Source organism: Canis lupus, chromosome 31 (genome assembly GCF_003254725.2).
Source record: "Canis lupus dingo isolate Sandy chromosome 31, ASM325472v2, whole genome shotgun sequence".
Classification (NCBI taxonomy): Eukaryota; Metazoa; Chordata; class Mammalia; order Carnivora; family Canidae; genus Canis; species Canis lupus.
This window is the reverse complement of record NC_064273.1, coordinates 33858225-33878507: the sequence shown is the minus strand read 5'-3', so window position 1 is coordinate 33878507 and position 20283 is coordinate 33858225. Positions and strand designations below refer to the sequence as shown.

The 20283-nt window shown below is 38.1% G+C and overlaps 1 protein-coding gene across 2 annotated transcripts in view; it reads left to right on the top strand.

Moving 5' to 3' along the window:
- BRWD1 (bromodomain and WD repeat domain containing 1) overlaps positions 1-20283 on the top strand; it is a 121020-nt gene that overhangs the window by 13009 nt on the left and 87728 nt on the right. For both annotated transcript variants that reach the window (XM_035709422.2, XM_025449771.3), the window contains exons 5-8: positions 6852-7002; positions 9057-9155; positions 9523-9683; positions 10793-11014. In XM_035709422.2, coding sequence (XP_035565315.1) covers positions 6852-7002; positions 9057-9155; positions 9523-9683; positions 10793-11014 — 633 coding nt within the window. The remainder of the gene's footprint in view (positions 1-6851; positions 7003-9056; positions 9156-9522; positions 9684-10792; positions 11015-20283) is intronic.

The window sequence follows — 20283 nt, the reverse complement described above, 5'->3', positions numbered from 1 at the left end:
GCATATTTAAAATTCATTTAAAAATTTAAGTGTCCTGTCTCTTCTCTTTATTTTAAAGATTTTATTTATTTATTTGACAGAGCGAGCACAAGCAGGGGGAGTGGCAGGCAGAGGGAGAAGGAGAAGCAGGCTTCTCACTGAGTGGGGAGCCTGATGGGAGCTCCATCCCAGGACCCTGGGATCATGACCTGAGCCAAAGGCAGACATTTCACCAACTGAGCCACCCAGTCACCCTGTCTCTTCTGTTTTAATATATATTGTGAAATATTAAAAAAACAACAACAGGTTTGACTTTTTGGGAAATATTTGTCTCTTCATTAAGTTCCATGTAGGATCCAGACTTTAATTAGTCTTCATATAGGTTTATTTTAATTATGTTCTGCTTAGAAAATTCAGTTACTTTCAGATGTTATAAGAAAATAATCTCAAGTTTAGTGGTTTCTTTTCAGAAGTCAGCCTACTTATGGGTAGCCCTTGAGTATTTTTTGCATTTTGTATTTTATTCCTTTCAGATGATCTTACTCCCTGTTGTGATGCTTAGTCAGAATTGCCTATCTAGAATATCAGAATCTTAGATTTTTCTTCTTCTGAGTAATTTGGAAAAGCTTTTACAATCTAAAATAGGATTCGTTGTTTTGCTAAGGGAAGAAGAAAATGATATTAATAGATTACATAGAAATACTAAGGATATGTGCTCATTTAGTATTGGCTTAGGCATTAATAGCATTTTCTAGGTAAGCTTCATTTTATGAGATGGCTAATGGATGACTTTGCTTCAGATTTTCAGATTGGTGGACAGTGCTTTAAAATTTGTGTGATTGTGTGGTACATGATAATAGAATTATGGGATACGTTTTTTACTTAGAAGCAGTCGCCTAAATAATAAAGATATATAATGATGTCTTTTAAGTCTGTAGGTGGAACTGATACAGTGATTTAATGGTATCATTAAGGACTTAATCTTTGTCTTTTTGATTGAGCCAAGATTGACATTTTGACTTTTTCCCCCTCAAAACGCTTAGTTTTATGGTTGCCATCATATTCTAGAAATGATGGGAGGGAAGGGTTCTTTTATTAGGGAGGAGAAATTTTTTTTTTAAAATATTCTATTTATTTATTCATGAGAGATAGAGAGAGAGAGAGAGGCAGAGACACAGGCAGAGGGAGAAGCAGGCTCCATGCAGGGAGCCCGACTTGGGACTCGATCCCAGGTCTCCAGGATCACACCCTGGGCTGAAGGTGGCACTAAACCGCTGAGCCACCTGGGCTTGCCCAGGGAGGAGAATTTTTCAGGAATGTTCCCCTGCTCCAGGAGATTCTTCTCTGTTTCATTGGCCAGGACTACATCACGTGGCCATCTAGTTATGAAGGAGTCTAGAGAAGTGAGGTGGTGTGAAGTAGGGGAGATAGTGGCTGTAGGGGAAGCTATAAAACTAGTTATCTTTCCTGAATTACAATCAGTGCTTTTGAATGAAGGGTCTTTGTGCCAATACTAGATCATTTCTCTCCTTAAGTCCTTTTGTATAAACTGAGAGTTAAGCTGTTTTCCCTTCTCACATCTTTAGCGATATTTTTATTGTGCCATTGATTACTAAATTTGAATTTATTTATAAAGCTTAGAAAAGAGGTCAAGAACTTCTGTGGCATCAGAGGCTGAGGGGAATTACTTAAGACACTAGTTTTTAAATTTTGTATCAAAGACCATGCTCTCTGTCACTTCTTGTTTCATTGTGCTGTGTACTCTAGGAGTTGTGATCTGTGGTAGTTTATGTGTTTTCCTTTGTAAGGTTTCTAGATGGAGTTTCATTGAGGGAAAGCTAAAAGTCAGATAGGTATGTATTTTTTTTTTTTTCAAAGATTTTATTTATTTATTCATGAGAGACACACACACAGAGAGGCAGAGGGAGAAGCGGGCTCCATGCAGGGAACCTGACTTGGGACTCAATCCCAGGACTCCAGGATCACGCCCTGGGACGGAGGGAGGCGCTAAACTGCTGAGCCACCCTGGGGCCCCCCAGATAGGTATGTATTAAAGATACTAAACATTTGTTCTAGATCCTGATTAGATTATAGGATCCCAAACTTTACAGAAAAACCTACTTTCTCCCATAACCTTCCAATTAGACACATTATCTAGACCCTACTACTACTTTGTACAGCTGCTACCCTAGTCTTGAAGAACCTCATACTCACAGTAGTATTTGGTGATAGAGTAATATAATGATCCTAGGATTGTGGCTGATAAACTTTCAGAGACTGACTGTGGCTTACAAAAAATAAGATGGTAGAGAGATTGGCTATGTGGTGTTGGAAGGGACTTATTAGTTCTGGCCTGATTCCTGAGGACATTGTATAACTTCCTTACTGAAGTTGTTGGTAGAGACCCTTACCAGTCTGTGTAGGACTTAAAAATACTGAAGGAACATTTTTTTATCATTAATTTGGTCAATATGGTACTAATTTTTAACAATAATATAAGAATTGGCTGCTTAACAGACCAAGCTTCCCAAGTACCTCTTGTTTTTGTTTAAGATTTTCTTTTAAAGCAATCTCTATACCCAGTGTTGGAGCTCAAATTCATAACTACTTTCTGTTCATTATTTTTGTTCCCTATATTGGGAGTAGAACCGTATTACTTTCAGAAATGCCTTGTTTTATACAAGATTAGGTTAACACCCCTTCCCCCCTTCCATCTTTTATGGTTGTGCTAGAATCCTCAGAAATGCAGTGAATCTGTAATTATCTTTACGGGATTATAGCTGCTGCATGGAATCCATGTTCCTACAACACCTGGACTTTGCCTAACTACACCTGCCTATGTTGAAGCCTGTTATTTTAGTAATCGGTTTTATTGCTTCTTTAAGTCAGGCAGCAAATAGAATCTATAAAGTTCCCCTTGTAGATCATTTAAGAGAGAAAATAAGACCATGTCTAGCACTGGGAAGCACTCTATTTAAAAATTTCTGTCTGTACCCTTTCTATCTAGAGAAGTTGTTTTTAGCTATGTCTGGTTAGCTTGTTTTCAGGAACAAGTCTTCACTGAGGAGACAGGCTTGGTTGTGTATCTCAAAACTTAAAGCCATTAAATATTATCTATCCATCTACCTGAATAGTAGAAATCTTAAAACTGTTAGAGTGATTTTCTGCCTTATAGAAGCCATGTTGCCATTGCCCAAAGTAATTTTCTCTTTCTTAAGCCTTTTAGATAACATTATTTAGGTCGATCAGTGTGAGTCCTTCAGTGGGGGTTTTGTTTTCAGATTTGCATTACTGACAAGTTCTTAGATCTGTGATTTTCTTGACCCTGTTGGAATTACCTTCTAGTTCCTTCTATCTTTCTCTTCCCTCCGATGATGAGCTAATTATCTACAACAGTTTTTGGACTTTTACATGCTGATACTTTGAAGCACAGAGTGCTAATTAGTATTAAAAAAAAAAAACCACTTTGATATCTTCCTGAGCTTTGATAGAGCCGTGGGCTTTCTGTCAGGGTAGGAAACAAAAGTTAGGTTGAAAAGTTGAAGATATTTTATTTAGCCCCTTCTGTCACTAGAACTTATGAACAAAAACTTAAACGTCCTATTTATTTGAAACAGAAAGAGAGAGCAGGGGGAAGGGAAAGGGGGGAAAATCTCAAGCTGACTCTGAGCTGAGCAGAGTCCTCCGGGGCGGGGGTGGGGGTGGGGTGGGGTGCTCATTCGGACTCTGAGATCACCTGAGCCAAAACCAAGAGTCAGACACTCAGCTGACTGAGCCACCTGGGTACCCATAACTTTATATTGAATCCAGGCTTATTTTATATTTGAATTGACGTATAAGAACCAAAAGTGTGATCTTGAACTATGTTTCAGATTTTCTTTGGAGCAGCTCTTTCTCAGGGAGCTTGAAAGTGTTTGGGGCATTGCTGGTGTCACGGCACAGGGAATACTCTTGGCATTGCTGGAAAGGAGCCAGCGGTACCATATGTCCTGCACATGCAGACAGTCTTGCACAGTGATGTTTTTTGTCTCAAATGTTGGTAGCATCATGATTGAGAGACCTTAATGCAGCATTAAAGTTTATGACATACATTCAAATCAGGTTAACATTAGGCATCTTTATGAGTTAAACTTACACAGTGTGTTGGGACACCTGGGTGGCTCAGCGGTTTAGCGCCTGCCTTCAGCCCAGGGTGTGATCCCGGGATCCCGGGACTCCAGGATCACACCCTAGGGGCTTGATTGAAGGCAGGGGCTAAACCGCTGAGTCATCCAGGCATCCCTACTTTTGGGATTTTAAAAAGAAAGATGTTTTAGAACATTTATATGCAAACATTTTTTAGGAAAGAGAGCTTTTTATTACTTTTACATATAGATAATTCAATAGTGGACACTTAACCCAGTTTGGTGGCCAGTTGTTTAGCCCTTTACCTTTTCCAGCTTGGCAATACAAGCCTCTGATTTTGGATCCAGCACATTGCCTCCCCAGTCATGGCAGATCTCATTAAATCTGTCATTGTCATTGGTCCTGATAGCTTCTACCAGCTTAGCCAGAGCTCCTTTGTCTTCTGAGTTAACCTATATGATGGTAACAGTGGAGCAGATCTTCCTGTGGACGCTATGCCCCAGCCTGGCCTTCCCCTTGATAATGCAGTAGAGACCCCCCCCACCCCCCAATCTTACGACACAGGACTGGAAAGAAGACAGCTTGCTCCGTGGGATCCATATCATGTGTAATCACTACCAGCAGAACCTTCTTGTTTTCCACCAAGGTGGTGACTTAACCCCAGCTCAGAGGACAGACAGCTCCACAGTGGGACATCCCCTTTGCTGGCAGCTTTCTTCTCAGACTGGGCCAACAATCTCTGCTTCTTCTCTTGCTTTGTCTCTGATCTGTATTTGTGGGCCAGCTTAAGCATTTGAGTAGGTGTTAGGTGGTTCAAGGCTGGGGAGAACTGGTTAATTGCAGGAGGCACTTGTAGGCATTTATAGAGAATAGCCTTTTGCTTCTGCAGCCAGATGTAGTGGGGCATGTGCATGTACAAACTTTTTATAGGAACTTGTGCTTTTGGTTTTCTTGAGTTCATACCTAGGAATAGAGTACCTGGATAATATGGTAGGTATATGTGTTGTTATTAAAGAAGCTGCCCAAATATGTTTTTCTTTTTTTTTTACTTTTATTCGTTTTTTATTTTTTATTTTTTTATTTTATTTTATTTTATTTTATTTTATTTTATTTTATTTTATTTTATTTTATTTTATTTTATTTTATTTTATTTTATTTTATTTTATTTTATTTATTTATTTATTTATTTATTTATTTATGATAGTCACACAGAGAGAGAGAGAGAGGCAGAGACATAGGCAGAGGGAGAAGCAGGCTCCATGCACTGGGAGCCTGACGTGGGATTTGATCCCGGGTCTCCAGGATCGCGCCCTGGGCCAAAGGCAGGCGCCAAACCGCTGCGCCACCCAGGGATCCCTACTTTTATTCGTTTTTTAAAGATTTTATTTATTTGCGGGAGTGCATGTGCACACACAAGCGCACAAGCTGGAGGGGGCAGAGGGAGAGGATGAAAAGCAGATTCCCCACTGAGCCCGACTTGATCCCAGTCCCCTTAGATCATGACCTGAGAAAGTCAGATGCTTTAACCGACTGAGCCACCCAGGGGGCCCTGCATTTATTCTATATAGAATTGACCCCTGGACCATAAGTTTTTGTTTCTTCATTTTCTTCTGGGATATCCTTTTGCTCTGTACAACTTCTTCTGGCTTAGGAACCATCAGGTCTTTTGCAGTAAGGATCTCTCATTGTGCCAGGGAGAGCTCACGTGGGTGAATCTGAGCACGAGCCCTATAAGTTCTGCACCACATCTTGGGGGTTTTGTTCACCTGGATCTGCTCAGTGACCAGAGAATCTGTATCTAGACTCTTCAGTTCAGCATTACCCTCTGCATTTTTAATCACATGCAGTAAAAATTCAGCACTCTTTTGGGGTCACTGATCCTTGTCCAGCTGCATTGTTTGGCCTCAGCATACCTACCATCTCCACTATTAGAGGTAGGGAATGGCAGACACGGCTTCTGATAAGCGACAGCCTGCAGATACATGATGGCTTTTCAGATATGTGTACCCTTGATGGTCTGGGCCATCAAGGTGTTTGATGTGTATTTTTATTTTTAAAAATTTTTATTTATTCATGAGAGACACAGAGATACAGAGACATATGCAGAGGGAGAAGCAGGCTGCCTCTGGGGAACTCAATCTGGGGCTTTATCTCAGGACTCTGGGATCACGATCTGAGCCAAAGGCAGGTTGGCTCAACTGCCAACAGTTGATGTTGGAGCATCAAGATGTTGAGCAGTTGATGCTCAACTACTGGGCCACCCAGGTGTCCCATCTGTGATCTGTCTTGAGAAAAATTTTTGTTCGTGGTTTGATGTATGGATCAAAGTTAATTAAAAGTTTTTTGACAATTAGATATCCAGTTCCAGCTCTGTTTTTTTTGAAAAGATTATTTTTTGTCCTTTGTGCATTTGTCAGAAATTGATTATCCTTGTTATATAATGATTCCTGAAGTCTGGTATTATTTTCATACCTCAACTTTATATTTTTTTAAAGGTGCTTTGTAGGCCACTTGCATTTAAATATGAATTCTAGAATAAAATTGTCAGTTTCTGCTTGGATTTTGATTGGGATGGCTTTGAACCTAAAGATCAGTTTGCTGTTTATTTAGATTTTCTTTAAATTATCTCAGCAGTAATTTGTAGTTTTCACTGTACATATTTTTACATGTTTTGTCAGACTTATTCGTGTTTAATATTTTTTGATACTATCGTGAATAATATTTTTAAAACTTGCTCTCCAATTTAGGTCTTGTCCAATAAACATGTGGCTCCTGATCATCTGTTGCAAATCTGCCAACGCATTGGTCCCATGTTGGATAAAGAAATTCCACCCAGTATTTCAAGAGTCACTTCTTTACTTGGTGCAGGAAGGCAGTCTTTGCTACGTACAGCAAAAGGTACCTTAATTTGAAGAAGTGTTCTGCTTTGTAGCTTAATAATAATTATAATTGTGAAGTAATGTAAGCATTGTGAAAGAAAGGCGATTTGTAACTATAAACCATGATGTGGACTATAAAATTCTCTGCATTTAGCATAGACATTGAATTTTACTACATAAGTGTTTAATGGGTCCTTCTGCATTAAAAAAATGATAAAGGTATAGTTGTTAAGCAAAAAAGCTTGGATTTATTCTGAGATGTGTTTGAGGTTTTATCGATGTGAGTTCTTAATTTTCCATTTTGTAGCTCACTTATAACTTCATTGAATGTAATTGTATGTGTCTAATAAACTCTTTAAATGATAGAAGTATTTTATTTGGTATTTAGATTCTGAAAGCCCTTTGTAATAAGGGGAAGTGATTTTCTAAATTTGGTAGCAGTTTGAAATCAAGCACCAAAAATGTACAATTGCATGGTTCTCTTTCATCAATTTAATTTTTTTGCAAAGTTATGTGGTAGCAAAATGTTTGGAATTGCTGTTCTTTTTCTGTTAGCTTGGTATAAATCACTTAGATTAAGTACATGTATGTGATATGATCTATGTATACAACGTGGCTTAACTGCTAATGGGCAAGAATGTTGGCTCTTCTGATCCTGAGTATACGTCAAGTTCATCCCCTGTGATTATCTTTACGATCTGTCGCTGAGGTGGTGCTGCCTCGTAGATGCACCACCAGCTGTAAAGCTTGACTGAGAAAGAACAACCCTCCTTCTTGGTTCTGTGCCAGACTGGTTTGTCAGCTTTAGTTATTTCTTAGTGCTCTGTGGCCCTGCCACATGGTGGCTTGGGTCAGGAAACTGTTCTTACTCTCCCTTCTCTGTGTCCCTATTCACCTTGTAATTATCCTATTTTAGGTTGTTATGTAGTAGTTGCCTGTGTGGCCTGTTTCCTCTGTTTTTCTTACTTGTGTCAAGCTCTGTGTCGTTTTGTGATGAGCACTGCTTTAGAACTGGCAGACCTTAGAAGAGACTTGAGCCAGCTGCCCTAGGGTAGGGGCCCATATTTCTGTTTTGTACTGGTGTCAAGAGAGGATGCCTTGTAACTGCTCTTTGGTCATGATAGTGGTAATGAATCCGTTCATGTAAAAAGTAATATGCGTGTTAGGTTGGGGCACCCGAGGCTCAGTAGAGGTTTATATGATGCCTTCCTTCCCTTCTTTCATTTGCGAAGAAGCTAATTTCTGGCACAGCATAATCTGTGTTCTGCTGCTATCTCCTATAGAGGGGGCAGATGTTTCTTCCTAGTGTATTTGCTGATAGGTCAAAGAGGGACGGGACGCTAGAATTAGAATTAGTGTTCACACTCACAGATCCTACGTATGTGCTCAGGGTATAAAGGCTTATCCGTGATCCTAAAACAAGAGGAAAGCCACTTAATTTTGTCAGTATTTCCTAAGGAGATTAAAGTCATGGTAATATTGGCCAAAATTAATTTTAAAACTCCGTTAACATTTTAAGGATTTTCATAGAAGTCAAATAAAATATTTCTTAAAAAATTTCCATTTTGGGAAAGTTGGATCCGTTGTGATTAAGCTCTCTTACCATTCATATTGTGTGGTGTAATTCTGCATTGACAAATAAAAACTTACTCGGCATTGACTAGGACTTGGGAGTCAAAAGATCTGGTTTTATGGTCCATCCGGACTTGGTCATTGGCAGTGGGTCTCTTGAAAGGTCCCAGAACCTTTGAGCCTCAGTTACCTCACTTGTGCGTTGGCGATCACACCTACCTCACAGGGTTGTTGTGAGGATTCAATGAGATGATGTACGTGGAAAGCACTTTGTACATTGTAAAGTGCTATACTCATGTTAGCTGTTGTTGTATCTGAGATGTCGTAATTTTTTTTCCCCTTCAGAAATAGTCTAATAAACCTCTAGGGCTTTTCTGTTAAAGTATATTAGTTGGTAAAACTTTGAATAAACAGTTTGTTACAATATACGTAAGTATTCTATAAAATCTTTCTTGGGGTTAACTTTCAAGATTTTATGTGTATCTAAAATTCGTTTTAAAGACTGCAGGCACACAGTTTGGAAGGGCTCTGCCTTTGCTGCTCTTCACAGAGGAAGACCTCCAGAAATGCCGGTGAATTACGGTTCCCCACCCAGTCTTGGTGAGTGAGTGTGGCTTGGCAGGTGACCGAAACTATGTTTTTAATTTCTTGACCCACTTTGTAATGGTTGTGTTAAAATTTAAAAGGAAATACTGGTAGTGTTGTTTCAATAGTAGTAAGTGTCAATTTCCAGATTTATTGTTTTCCTAAAGTTATTACTAAACGTAATAAAAATTAATGAAATTTAATCTTACCGTAATAAGAGGCCCATAGTGGTGATTATACTAGAACAGAGTTGGGGAGAAAAACTTGTGTCCTTAGGATTTCTTGAACATAGATTCTATGACCCTCTAGAAATTGTGGAGTTTTTCTTCGTTTTTCACACATTGACTCTTCCTTAACCATTTTCATTGTTTTTATTTCCTAGTGGAGATACATCGAGGAAAACAACTCACAGGGTGTTCCACTTTTAGCACAGCATTTCCAGGAACTATGTATCAGCATATAAAAATGCACAGAAGGATTCTCGGACATCTATCTGCTGTTTACTGTGTAGCATTTGATAGGACAGGACATAGAATCTTTACCGTGAGTTAACGTTTTAAACTAAATTTGGTATCATTTGGAGCACTTCAGTGTGTGTTCGAATCATTTAGGAGATCTCATAAAACATGGATTCTGTGGTTCCCATTCTTGGAGTTTTTGACTCCATAGATCTGGTGTGGGGCCCGTGAATTTGCATTTTTATTAAGTGGCCCAAGACATTCAGATGCAGATAGCCAGGTCTTGTGTGGTGTTTGTGAGACATTGACCTAGAGCAAAGGTTTGTGGGCATGAGCATCAAGTATCTAAAAATATACACACCTAAAAAAAAAAAAAAAAAAATACACACACCTAATACTTGCCTTCTAGCCCATTCTAGACTTCTTGATGAGGATAGTTTCTAGTATGTCTAGTAACCAAAGCTTCCATAAAAATCCAAATCCCTTTAGGTGATTCATATTCATATTGATTACTCATTGATTCAGGGAAATTAATTATTTGAATAGTGGAAGATTATAATTATTATAAAACATATTTGTAATCTAACATTTTAATTTTTTAAGGGAAAATTACCATGGGTCAGAAGTTTAATAAATTTCCTTTTTCAGGTGTGAGATTCAGAGCAGGTACTCACAAATTTGCCGAGTTAGATGGGTGCTGACTGGTGCTACAAATCTGAGGCTGTGTTTGGTTATTTAAAATTAGAGTGCTAGTCCTATTATTTTTTTAGTTTTTGAGATTACCACTTAACTCAGTCGGTGAACCATAGATCTGTCCTAATGCATATCAAATTATTTAGCTTGATGTGAGCTAAACTGACATTTAACCATTGTTAGTTGAAATAAGTGAGTCATAAACTTTCAGTTGGACTCATTACTTGGTGGGGAATTTTGGAAAAATAGTATTTTATGTCTGAGCCACAGAAATGAAAATTTCATAGTATCTTTATATAGATGTTATTTGATTTGAAGAAAAAAGCTATTGTTCCATAAGTGTTCTGACCATAAGAGTCCTAGTTTACAGTGTATTGTACAGTTGGAAAGAGAAGAGGAGTTATAGTTCCTTCATTTGAGTGACACATGAAATAGTATTTTTAAAAATGCTAGGAAAAACTTGCTGTGTTAACATTTGTTTTTGGGTGTATTTTTTCTCAGGGTTCAGATGATTGTTTGGTGAAGATTTGGTCAACACACAATGGCCGCCTATTATCCACACTAAGAGGTCATTCTGCAGAAATTTCAGATATGGCAGTAAACTATGAGAATACAATGATTGCTGCAGGGAGCTGTGATAAGATAATTAGAGTGTGGTGCTTGAGAACTTGTGCCCCAGTTGCTGTGCTCCAAGGACACACGGGGTCAATCACATCTTTACAGGTAAAATAGCCTTAGTGTGCGCATTTGTGTATGATCTCCTTTTCCTTTAAAACTTTCTCCTAAAAAAAAAAAAAAAGTAAAAATAAAAAAAAAATAAAACTCTTTCTCCTTAGAGATGAGAAATAATAAAATGCTTAGGAATTGTGTGATCTGTTTTAACCAAGAGAAGATGTAATTATTTATACCTCCATGAATCTTGGAAGGGTGAGGTAATGTTGTCCAGTGCAGTTAGGGCTTTACATGAAGACATGATGGATGACTTATTGCCTCCATTAGGCTTACAGTTGAGCCCCGGATAGTGTCAGTTATGAACAGGATAGGTTAATGATTTTTCTACTTTGTTTTAAAGTGGATTTCAGTAAGTTGGTTAAATTTGCTGAAGTATATTTAAAGAATCTTTTCACTTTATCATGGAGGATAATTTTGGCCCTACACAGAGTAGAAAAGTATAGTGAACCCTCAGGTGCCCATCAACCTGTGGCCAGTTTTTTGCTCCAACCTCTTTACTTTGTACCTAAAGCAAATTCTAGATTTCATATCATTTCTTTTGTAAGTATTTCAGTATATCTTTCTAAAAGATAAGATTTCTTTTTTTATTTTTATTTTTTAATTTTTATTTATTTTTTTATTTATGATAGTCACACACAGAGAGAGAGAGAGAGAGAGGCGCAGAGACACAGGCAGAGGGAGAAGCAGGCTCCATGCACCAGGAGCCCGATATGGGATTCGATCCCGGGTCTCCAGGATCGCGCCCTGGGCCAAAGGCAGGCGCTAAACCGCTGCGCCACCCAGGGATCCCTCTTTTTTTATTTTTTAAGATTTTATTTATTTGAGAGAAAGAGTTTGCTCGTGCATGCGTGAGCAGAGGGAGGAGCAGAAGGAGAGGGAAGCAGAGTCTCTACTGAGCAGGTAGCCTTATGCTGGGCTGGGTCCCAAGCCCCTGAGATCATGACCTGAGCTGAAGGCAGACGCTTAACTTGACTGAACGACCCAGGCGCCCCAAAGATTTCTTTTTAAAAAATACAACCAAAATGTTACCATCATACTTATCTTTTTTTCATGTTCAAATTTCCAGTTGTCTCTCATAAATAGCATTATTTTGTTTGAGGGACCAGAGAAAACTTACACTTTACAATCGGTTACTAAAAGAAGCTTAAAGCAAATTGTGTTCCCTTGTCCTTTTTTTTTTTAAAAAAGCTCCTTACAGGTTTTTTGTTAAAAGAATTGGGTGGTTTGTGTGTGGTGTTCCCATAGTTTGGATGTCACCGTTTGCATCCTTGTAGAGTGGATCACCACGTTCCTCTGTGTTTCCCGTAACTTAGTTGTTGGATCCAGAGCAGCAGTTGTGCTTAATGTGTATGTGAATCACTTGGAGGCCTTGTTTAAAATACAGATTGCTAGGCCCCACCACCAAAGATTCTGAAATGTCATAGGTAGGGCCCAAGAATTTGCATTTATAATAATTTTCCAGGTGCTGCTGCTACTCCAGGGACTGCACTTTCAGGATCATTGATCTAAAGGCTTGATCACCTTGAGACGTATTCTCTTCTAGGCATGAAATGTCTGGTGGTTTCTCTGTAGCAGTAACCGATGATACTGTCTTAGAGCCATTGGTTCATTCAGAACTGAAAATGGTGCTATTTGGTCAATTTTTAAAAAATTAACAGTTTGTTAGGAGATACTGATTTGTAAGGCCTTTTAAGACACCTTGCTGCCTCTGATTTGAATTTGGATAAAACTGTGGGGGCGGTTCCACTTTCAGGTGCTGATTGACCCAGGCAGGCTTCTATGTTAAGTGGTCCCTAGATTTGGTGGGAAGTTCTGTGACTAGAAACTTTTTGGGTCCATTTTGTTGAAGAGCAAAAACAATATAGTTTTGAATGAAAACACCATAATTGGGATGGTGTTTTATTTTGAAATTTTAAGTAAGATTTTGATGTGCCTGTTTATTTTTTGGCGAGGAGTTTTCTCAAAAGTTTTCATAGTTTGAACATTAATTCGAATCCTACTTGTGTGTACCACAGTTGACATTGTGTTATTTAATACGAATTTCTAGGCCAGTTTATTTTGTAGCAGAGGAGAAAACTTCTGACTTTGTGCTGGTGTCTGTCTTAAAACCGTTATGGAATCCCTCAGTGTGAAAGTGGAGCTCTAGTCTTTCCTGAAACCCATTCCTTTGGTAATGGGGCCCACCCAGTTGTACTTACTGAAAATATCTGAAAAGTCTCTTTGGGTAGTAGTAAGTTTTTAATAACATCAGAAAGTTAATCTGTGCTTGCCAATGATTACCAAAGTTCAAAGTCAAACAAGTACACAATTTTAGTTACTAATCTTTTTTATGTTCTTTGACCTGTTACTGGCATATAGAAACCATTTTTAATTTTAGTAAAGATTTTTCTTCCAGTTTCTATGAAGATATATAAGTAATATTGTTTACAGAAAAATTAGACAGTAGTTAATAGCAAGTAAGAAAATAAGCATCCGTGATCCTACCATTTAGGAATAGTCACTGTGAATATTTTTGTGTATACCTTTTTAAGGTGTAGCATTATACAGTGTCATTTGATATAATTTACATTCTCAAAAATGTTAGTATTATTACCACTGGAGGTAGAACCTTTTGTTTGAAAGAATAGCAATTGAGGATTCCATAGGAAGGAAAGATACTGTATAGCTGGCTTGGACTAGCTTTCCTTTTTAAAAACAACTCGAAAGCTGAACAAAGGTGAAAAAACACCTGAGGTACATATAATGAGAAATTAGGGTACTAAGATATGGTGGATAAGGAAAGCCTAGAGTGAGGAGCTGTGAATTGGAAGGCATTTGCCAATTCCAGAGGAGGTGGCCAAAAAGCTTAGTGGAATTTTTGACACACTTGTAGGGGTAGAGAGGGTATATCTTGGAAGTACCTACACATAAATTCAACTAATAGAGTAGAACAGAAAAATTTGCAGCAGAGAATTAACTGGAAGTTAGTAGAAAGGAAATTCTGGAGTTAAAATATAAAGCTGAATTTTAGAATTGAGTGGATGATTTTAACAGCAGATTAGAGATGACTAAAGACATTGGAGATATAATGAACTGGAAGTGAGGTCAGAAGAAAATAAATTAATTGAAAGCACAGCGGGAAGAGGTTGGACTCTCAGGCTCCTGCTGAAAAGATACTGCATGTCTGTACATACATATGTGCCACATGTGTGATTGTGTTTCCTGAACAAGAGGAGAGAATGAAGCAGAGATGTACTTGAAGTGGTAACAGTTGAGAGTTTTGCAAAATGTGCTAGAGAAATAGAGTCACCGATTGCAGAAACATCGAGGACCCTGAGCAGAATGAAGAAGAATACAGAAGACTGCAGCTGTTAAATATCACCCTACAGAGGAATCTTAAAGTAACCAGAAAAAAAAAAAAAAAAAAGCAATAAGACAGATGATTAGCTTCTCAGTAGGACAGTGGAAGTTAATAGACAAATATTCCTTCTAAGGTACTATAGGGCACCTGGCTGGCTCAGTCAGTAGAGCATGCAACTTATTCTTGGGGTTGTGTGATCAAGCCCCACATTGGGCATAGAGCTTACTTGATAAATATATTAAAAAACTAAAAATAATCTTATATTTGGGGTTATTTAAACAAAGTGCTAATAGAAAATGACTGTCAAGAATTCTGAACCTATTGAAAATATCAAAGTGCTTTAAACGTATTTTCAGACAATTCCCTAGCAATAGAACAGCCCCAAGGGGGAGTTCTAAATAGTATTCTTAAAGCTGAGATGGAAATTTGATCCCAGGCTTGGAGATACAAGAAAGAATGAAGAGTTAAAGACAAAAAAGTAGGTGGGCAAATGATAAAAAGCATTGATTGTATACAAGTATATAATAGCTATGGGTTTAAAAATACATAGAGAATCAAACTAACAAATAATAGTAACGAAAGCTTGTATATCAGAAGGTGGTAACTTCAGTATTTTAACATCTTTGCATTGTTTGAGAAGTGAAGTAGACTTTTATTTTTTTTTTATTTTTTTATTTTTTAAAATTAAAAAAAAATTTATTTATGATAGTCACACACAGAGAGAGGCAGAGACATAGGCAGAGGGAGAAGCAGGCTCCATGCACCGGGAGCCTGACGTGGGATTTGATCCTGGGTCTCCAGGATCGCGCCCTGGGCCAAAGGCAGGCGCCAAACCGCTGCGCCACCCAGGGATCCCCTGAAGTAGACTTTTAATAAGATGAAGATGCATTTTGTAATCTCCAAATTAACAACTAAGAGAAAAGCTACCAAGCTAATAGGGAAATACAGAAAAATTAAAAAAAAAAAAAAAAAAGGCAAGAGAAAGGTGGGAAGTCCTAGGATGCTACGAGGCTGTTACCAGATAACAGTATGTTTATGAACACTGTATTTCTAAGTGTGTTAGGTGGTTCTAGTGAGAGACAGATTTCAGACGACTAAGAAATGAAACCCCACCTTCACTGTAAGGCTATAGGGAGGCTGGAAGTAAAGGATGGAAGGCTTTTGCCAACATTAATCATAAGAAGACTGGTGTTGCATGCTAATACTAGATAATAGGGCCTCAAGGCAATTAATATTTTTAGAGGCAAAGCTGGACAATTTATAATAAAAGGTTTCATGAGACAGAAGAGTTCTAAATGTAGGAGTGTGGCATCAGTTTACATAAAGCAACAATAGAGTTTATGGGGGAAAAATGGGTCTCCATAATCACAGTGAAAGATGAACATACCTCTGTCTCCATAATTGAAAGAAGAATCTAAGCTCTTAAGAAATCTCGATTTGAACTACATCAATAATTTGACCTGGATGCTGGATTGAAATGTTGCATATAATATCTGCATTTTATTTCTTTATGACCATAAGTGGGGTGTTTATTATATATAACCACTGTCCCATTCTGACCCTTAAAGCAAGTTCTCAACAAATTTTAAAAGATTGAAATAATCCTAAGTATATATTTTCTGACAGTAGTGCAGTTAAGCCAGAGACTACAAACAGCCAGATTTAATAGGAAAATAATTCTCAAATTAATCATTATACTTTTAAATAAGCAATGTATCATAGGAGAAATCACAACAAAAATTTGAGAATACTTGAACTGATTAATAATGAAAATATTGGGTATTATATACTGTGGGATGTAGAGTTTGGTTGGCAGCCACCAGGATGGCACTCAGTGATTCTTGCCCCCTGGACTCACGTCCCCATATTGAATAGGGTTGACCTGTCTTATTCTCTTGACTCATTCATCTTGAGAGAAACCAGCTGTCATGCTGATAGGATCATCAAACAGTCCTATGGACTGTTTCATGGCATTCATAACAATTAACTGAAGTTTCCTGCCATTTTTGGAAGTAGGTCCTCCATCCCCCAGGTAAGTCCAGGCTGACATCTACTGCATCCTCATAAGACCCTGAGCCAGAACCAACCTAAATTGCTCCTGAATTCTTGACCTTTAGTGACTGGGGTATGAATATATATTATTTCTAGTAGCTACATTTTGGGGTAATATGTTACATGGCATTAGATTACCAAAGGGAGGGACTCCTGGGTGGCTTAGTGGTTGAGCATCTGCCTCTGTCTCAGGGTGTGATCCTAGGGACCCACATCGGACTCCCTACATGAAGCCTGCTTCTCACTTTGCCTGTGTCTGCCTCTCTCTCTCTGTCTCTCATGAATAAATAAAATCTAAAAAAAATTAAAAATAAATTAAAAAAAGATCACCAAAGTGCATGTATATTCGTCAGGAAGTTAGAAAAAAACAGGAAACTGTAGAGGATGAGGACCTTAGGAAGATATACAGAAATGAAGGCTTGAAAAAGTAAGCATAACAGTAGAGAGGATTAGCAAAGCCAAAATTTCTTTGAAAGAATAAAATGTTGGTTTAAGACAGATTGATCAAGGAAGAAAAAAATGTCAAAAATAACCATTATCAGCTTTGAAAAAGAGGCATTTCTATAGACCCTTTAGATATAAAAAGAGGATATTTTATTTATTTCTTTAAAAAGTTTTTTTGATGTCATCTCTACCCTCTGTGTGGGGCTCAAACTTGTGACCATGAGACTGAGAGTTGCTTGCTCTTCTGACTGAGCCAACCATTGGCAGGCTGGGTGGCTTAGCGGTTTAGCACCGCCTTTGGCCCAGGTCCTGATCCTGGAGCCCTGGGATCGAGTCCCGCGTTGGGCTCCCTGCGTGGAGCCTGCTTCTCCCTCTGCCTGTACCTTTGCCTCTCTCTCTCTCTCTGTGTCTCTCATGAATAAATAAATAAATAAATAAGATCTTAAAAAAAAAAAAAAAAGACTGAGCCAACCAGGCATTCCTAAAAAGAGGATATTTTAGATGGCTATGTAGGAAATTTGAAAATTAAGATGCTACAGATAAATATTCAAAACCCTTTCAAGACTGCCACAGAAAGGAAAATCTGAATAGATCTATATAATTATAAAGCTGTGTGGTTAAATTTTTTTATCCACCTATCAGTATTTCTGTAAAAAAATTTTAACTTGAATCTCATGAGGAAGCATGTCAGATAAATTCAAATTAAGAAACTGAAATAAGTCTCATATCCTTCAAAACTTTAGTTTCAAGAAAGGCAAAAAGAAAATGATATAAGGTAACTAAGAAAATGGTAGAAGTATAAATGCAACGTGAGAGCCTTGATTTTTGCCCTGGCTTTAGGAGTGAAGAAAACCTATAAAGCAAATTTGAGAAATGAGAAATTTCATTATGAACTATGTATTACATACTAGTATTATATTGATACTAAATTTCTTGAGTGTTGACAAGCTTGTTATAGTTCAGGAGTAGAAAGTGACTGTTCTTAGGAGACTCATGGTAAGGCTCTTAGGGCTGAAGTGTCATGATTCAGGTCCATGTGGTTCATGTCTATCCATTTATGCCAAGAAACAGGTGTGACACCATATTACATGTATGATATACTTTAAAAAGCCATGGGAATCCACTGAAAATACTTGGACAGGTTACAGTTTTTCTTCTAAAATAGTAACTCTGGGACCAGATAGTGGCAGTGGCTGCACTGCATGTAAATGTGCTAAATGCAACTGAATTGTACATGTTATTTATTTATTTATTTTTGGAGAGAAGGGGAGAGAGAATGAAAAGGGCAGAAGGAAACGGGAGAGAGAATTTTTTTTTTTACTTTTTTTTTTTTTAAGATTTTATTTATTTATTCATGAGAGACACAGAGAAAGAAGTAGAGACATAGAGGGGAAAAGCAGGCTCCTCACAGGGAGCCTGATGTGGGACTTGATCTAGGGACTGAAATCAATCCCTGAGCCAAAGGCAGACACCTACCTGCTGAGCCATCCAGGCATCCTGCGGAGAGGGAATCTTAAGCAGACTCCATGCTCCGTAGAGAGACTGATGTGTGGCTCCATCTCATGACACTGAGATCATGACTTTACCTGAAATCAAGTCAGATGCTTAACCAGCTGAGCCACCCAGGTGCCCTGTGAATTGTACGTTTTAAAATCGCTAAAATGATGAGTTTTATATTATACAAATTCCACCCCCCCGCTCTGTCTAGAATGCACATGTAATAAACACACAGGAAAGATTGCTAAATGCATTTTAGCAGTTAATAGGGCAGCTGTCTTTTTTTTTTTTTTTTAAAAGATTTTACTTGTTTACTCATGAGAGACACAGAGAGAGAAAGAGAGGCAGAGAGACAGGCAGAGGGAGAAGCAGGCTCCATGCAGGGAGCCCGACGTGGGCCTGGATCTTGGGACTTCAGGATCACGCCCGGGACTGAAGGCGGCGCTAAACCGCTGAGCCACCTGGGCTGCCCAGGCAGCTGTCTTTGAATAATGTATTCTTTAATAGCAAAAATAGAGGATAGCATACATTAGAAACTCCTTGTTTTGCCAGCAAACAAGTTATAAAAGTAGAAATTATGCTCCCAGGCATATGTTATATACTGAACAGTTACTCAAAATGTGTAGATTTCAAGAAAACTATTTTGACTTTGGAAGTAGCTATGTGAGCTTGTAGTACAGAATCATAAAGCCACCAGGGACTTTGAGGAAATATACTTCTTACTGTTTCCTTTATGCAGGACTTTCCTAACCCATCTTGGAAAAGTGAGACTCATATTTTATTATCCAGAAATACAGATATATGGTTACTGATCAGTAGTTTTGAGGATGATTAATGAAACATGGCTGGCTGTCAGTGACACTGCATTTGAGGAATGTTGCTGCTTAGAAACAGAGGGAAGGCTTGAAAGGTTAGAAACACCTGTTGGATGCCAAAAAAAAAAAGGAAAACTCAAGCTCGGAGGTCTCACTTGTGAATTCTATTAAACTTACTAGAACTGCTGAGATCTTAGTAAACTGAATAAAAATAGGACCTGTGTCTTTTTTTTTTTTTTTTTAAGATTTTATTTATTTATTCATGAGAGACACAGAGAGCGAGGCAGAGATACAGGCAGAGAGAGAAGCAGGCTCCATGCAGGGAGCCCGACGTGGGACTCGATCAGGATCATACACCGTGGGCTGAAGGTGGCGCTAAACCGCTGAGCCACCCAGGCTGCCCGGACATATGTCTTAAACCAGAACTTCACTATAAACCACCAATAATTGATTAGCAAATATAATGGATTAAGAAGAACATAATCCACAATAGCAACAGAAGCCTTCAAACACACTGGGAAATGGGAAAAGTCTATATGAAGAAAGGTCTTAGAAATAATGACAGAACCTGAAAATGTCTAGTATACTCCAGAATCAGAAGATTCAGGGCTGTAAAGATATTATATCTCTCCAAATCTTGGTATAAAGTTAGTGTGTCTATGTTTGAAATCTCAGGTGCTTTGTTTTAATGGACTTTAGCATGCCATTAAGTTCACTTAGAAGAAAATAAGCACAAATCTCCCGTGCCCCCATCCTAAACAAAACAAGCCTCATAACTTTTGCCATGCTAGATACTTAATAATACTTTAGAGGTGTTACAGAGAAAACAGTATGGTGTTGAGCTAGGGACAAAATAGAGAGCAGCACCACTTATATCTAAGAATTGGATTTAGTTAGAACATAGGTGACTTAAAGTGGTTACTTTTCCGCAGAAATTCAGGTTTAGAATTCTTAAAGTATTCTATGCAAATTTATAAATTTTACTGTGATGTTTTAATTAATGAGAATATTCGATTCTTAATATACCTTCACTTACTGCTTTTAATGGAATATTCTCCAAAACTCAGTTTTAGTCTGTATTCTGGAACATATCTGCTTAGATGTAAATGATC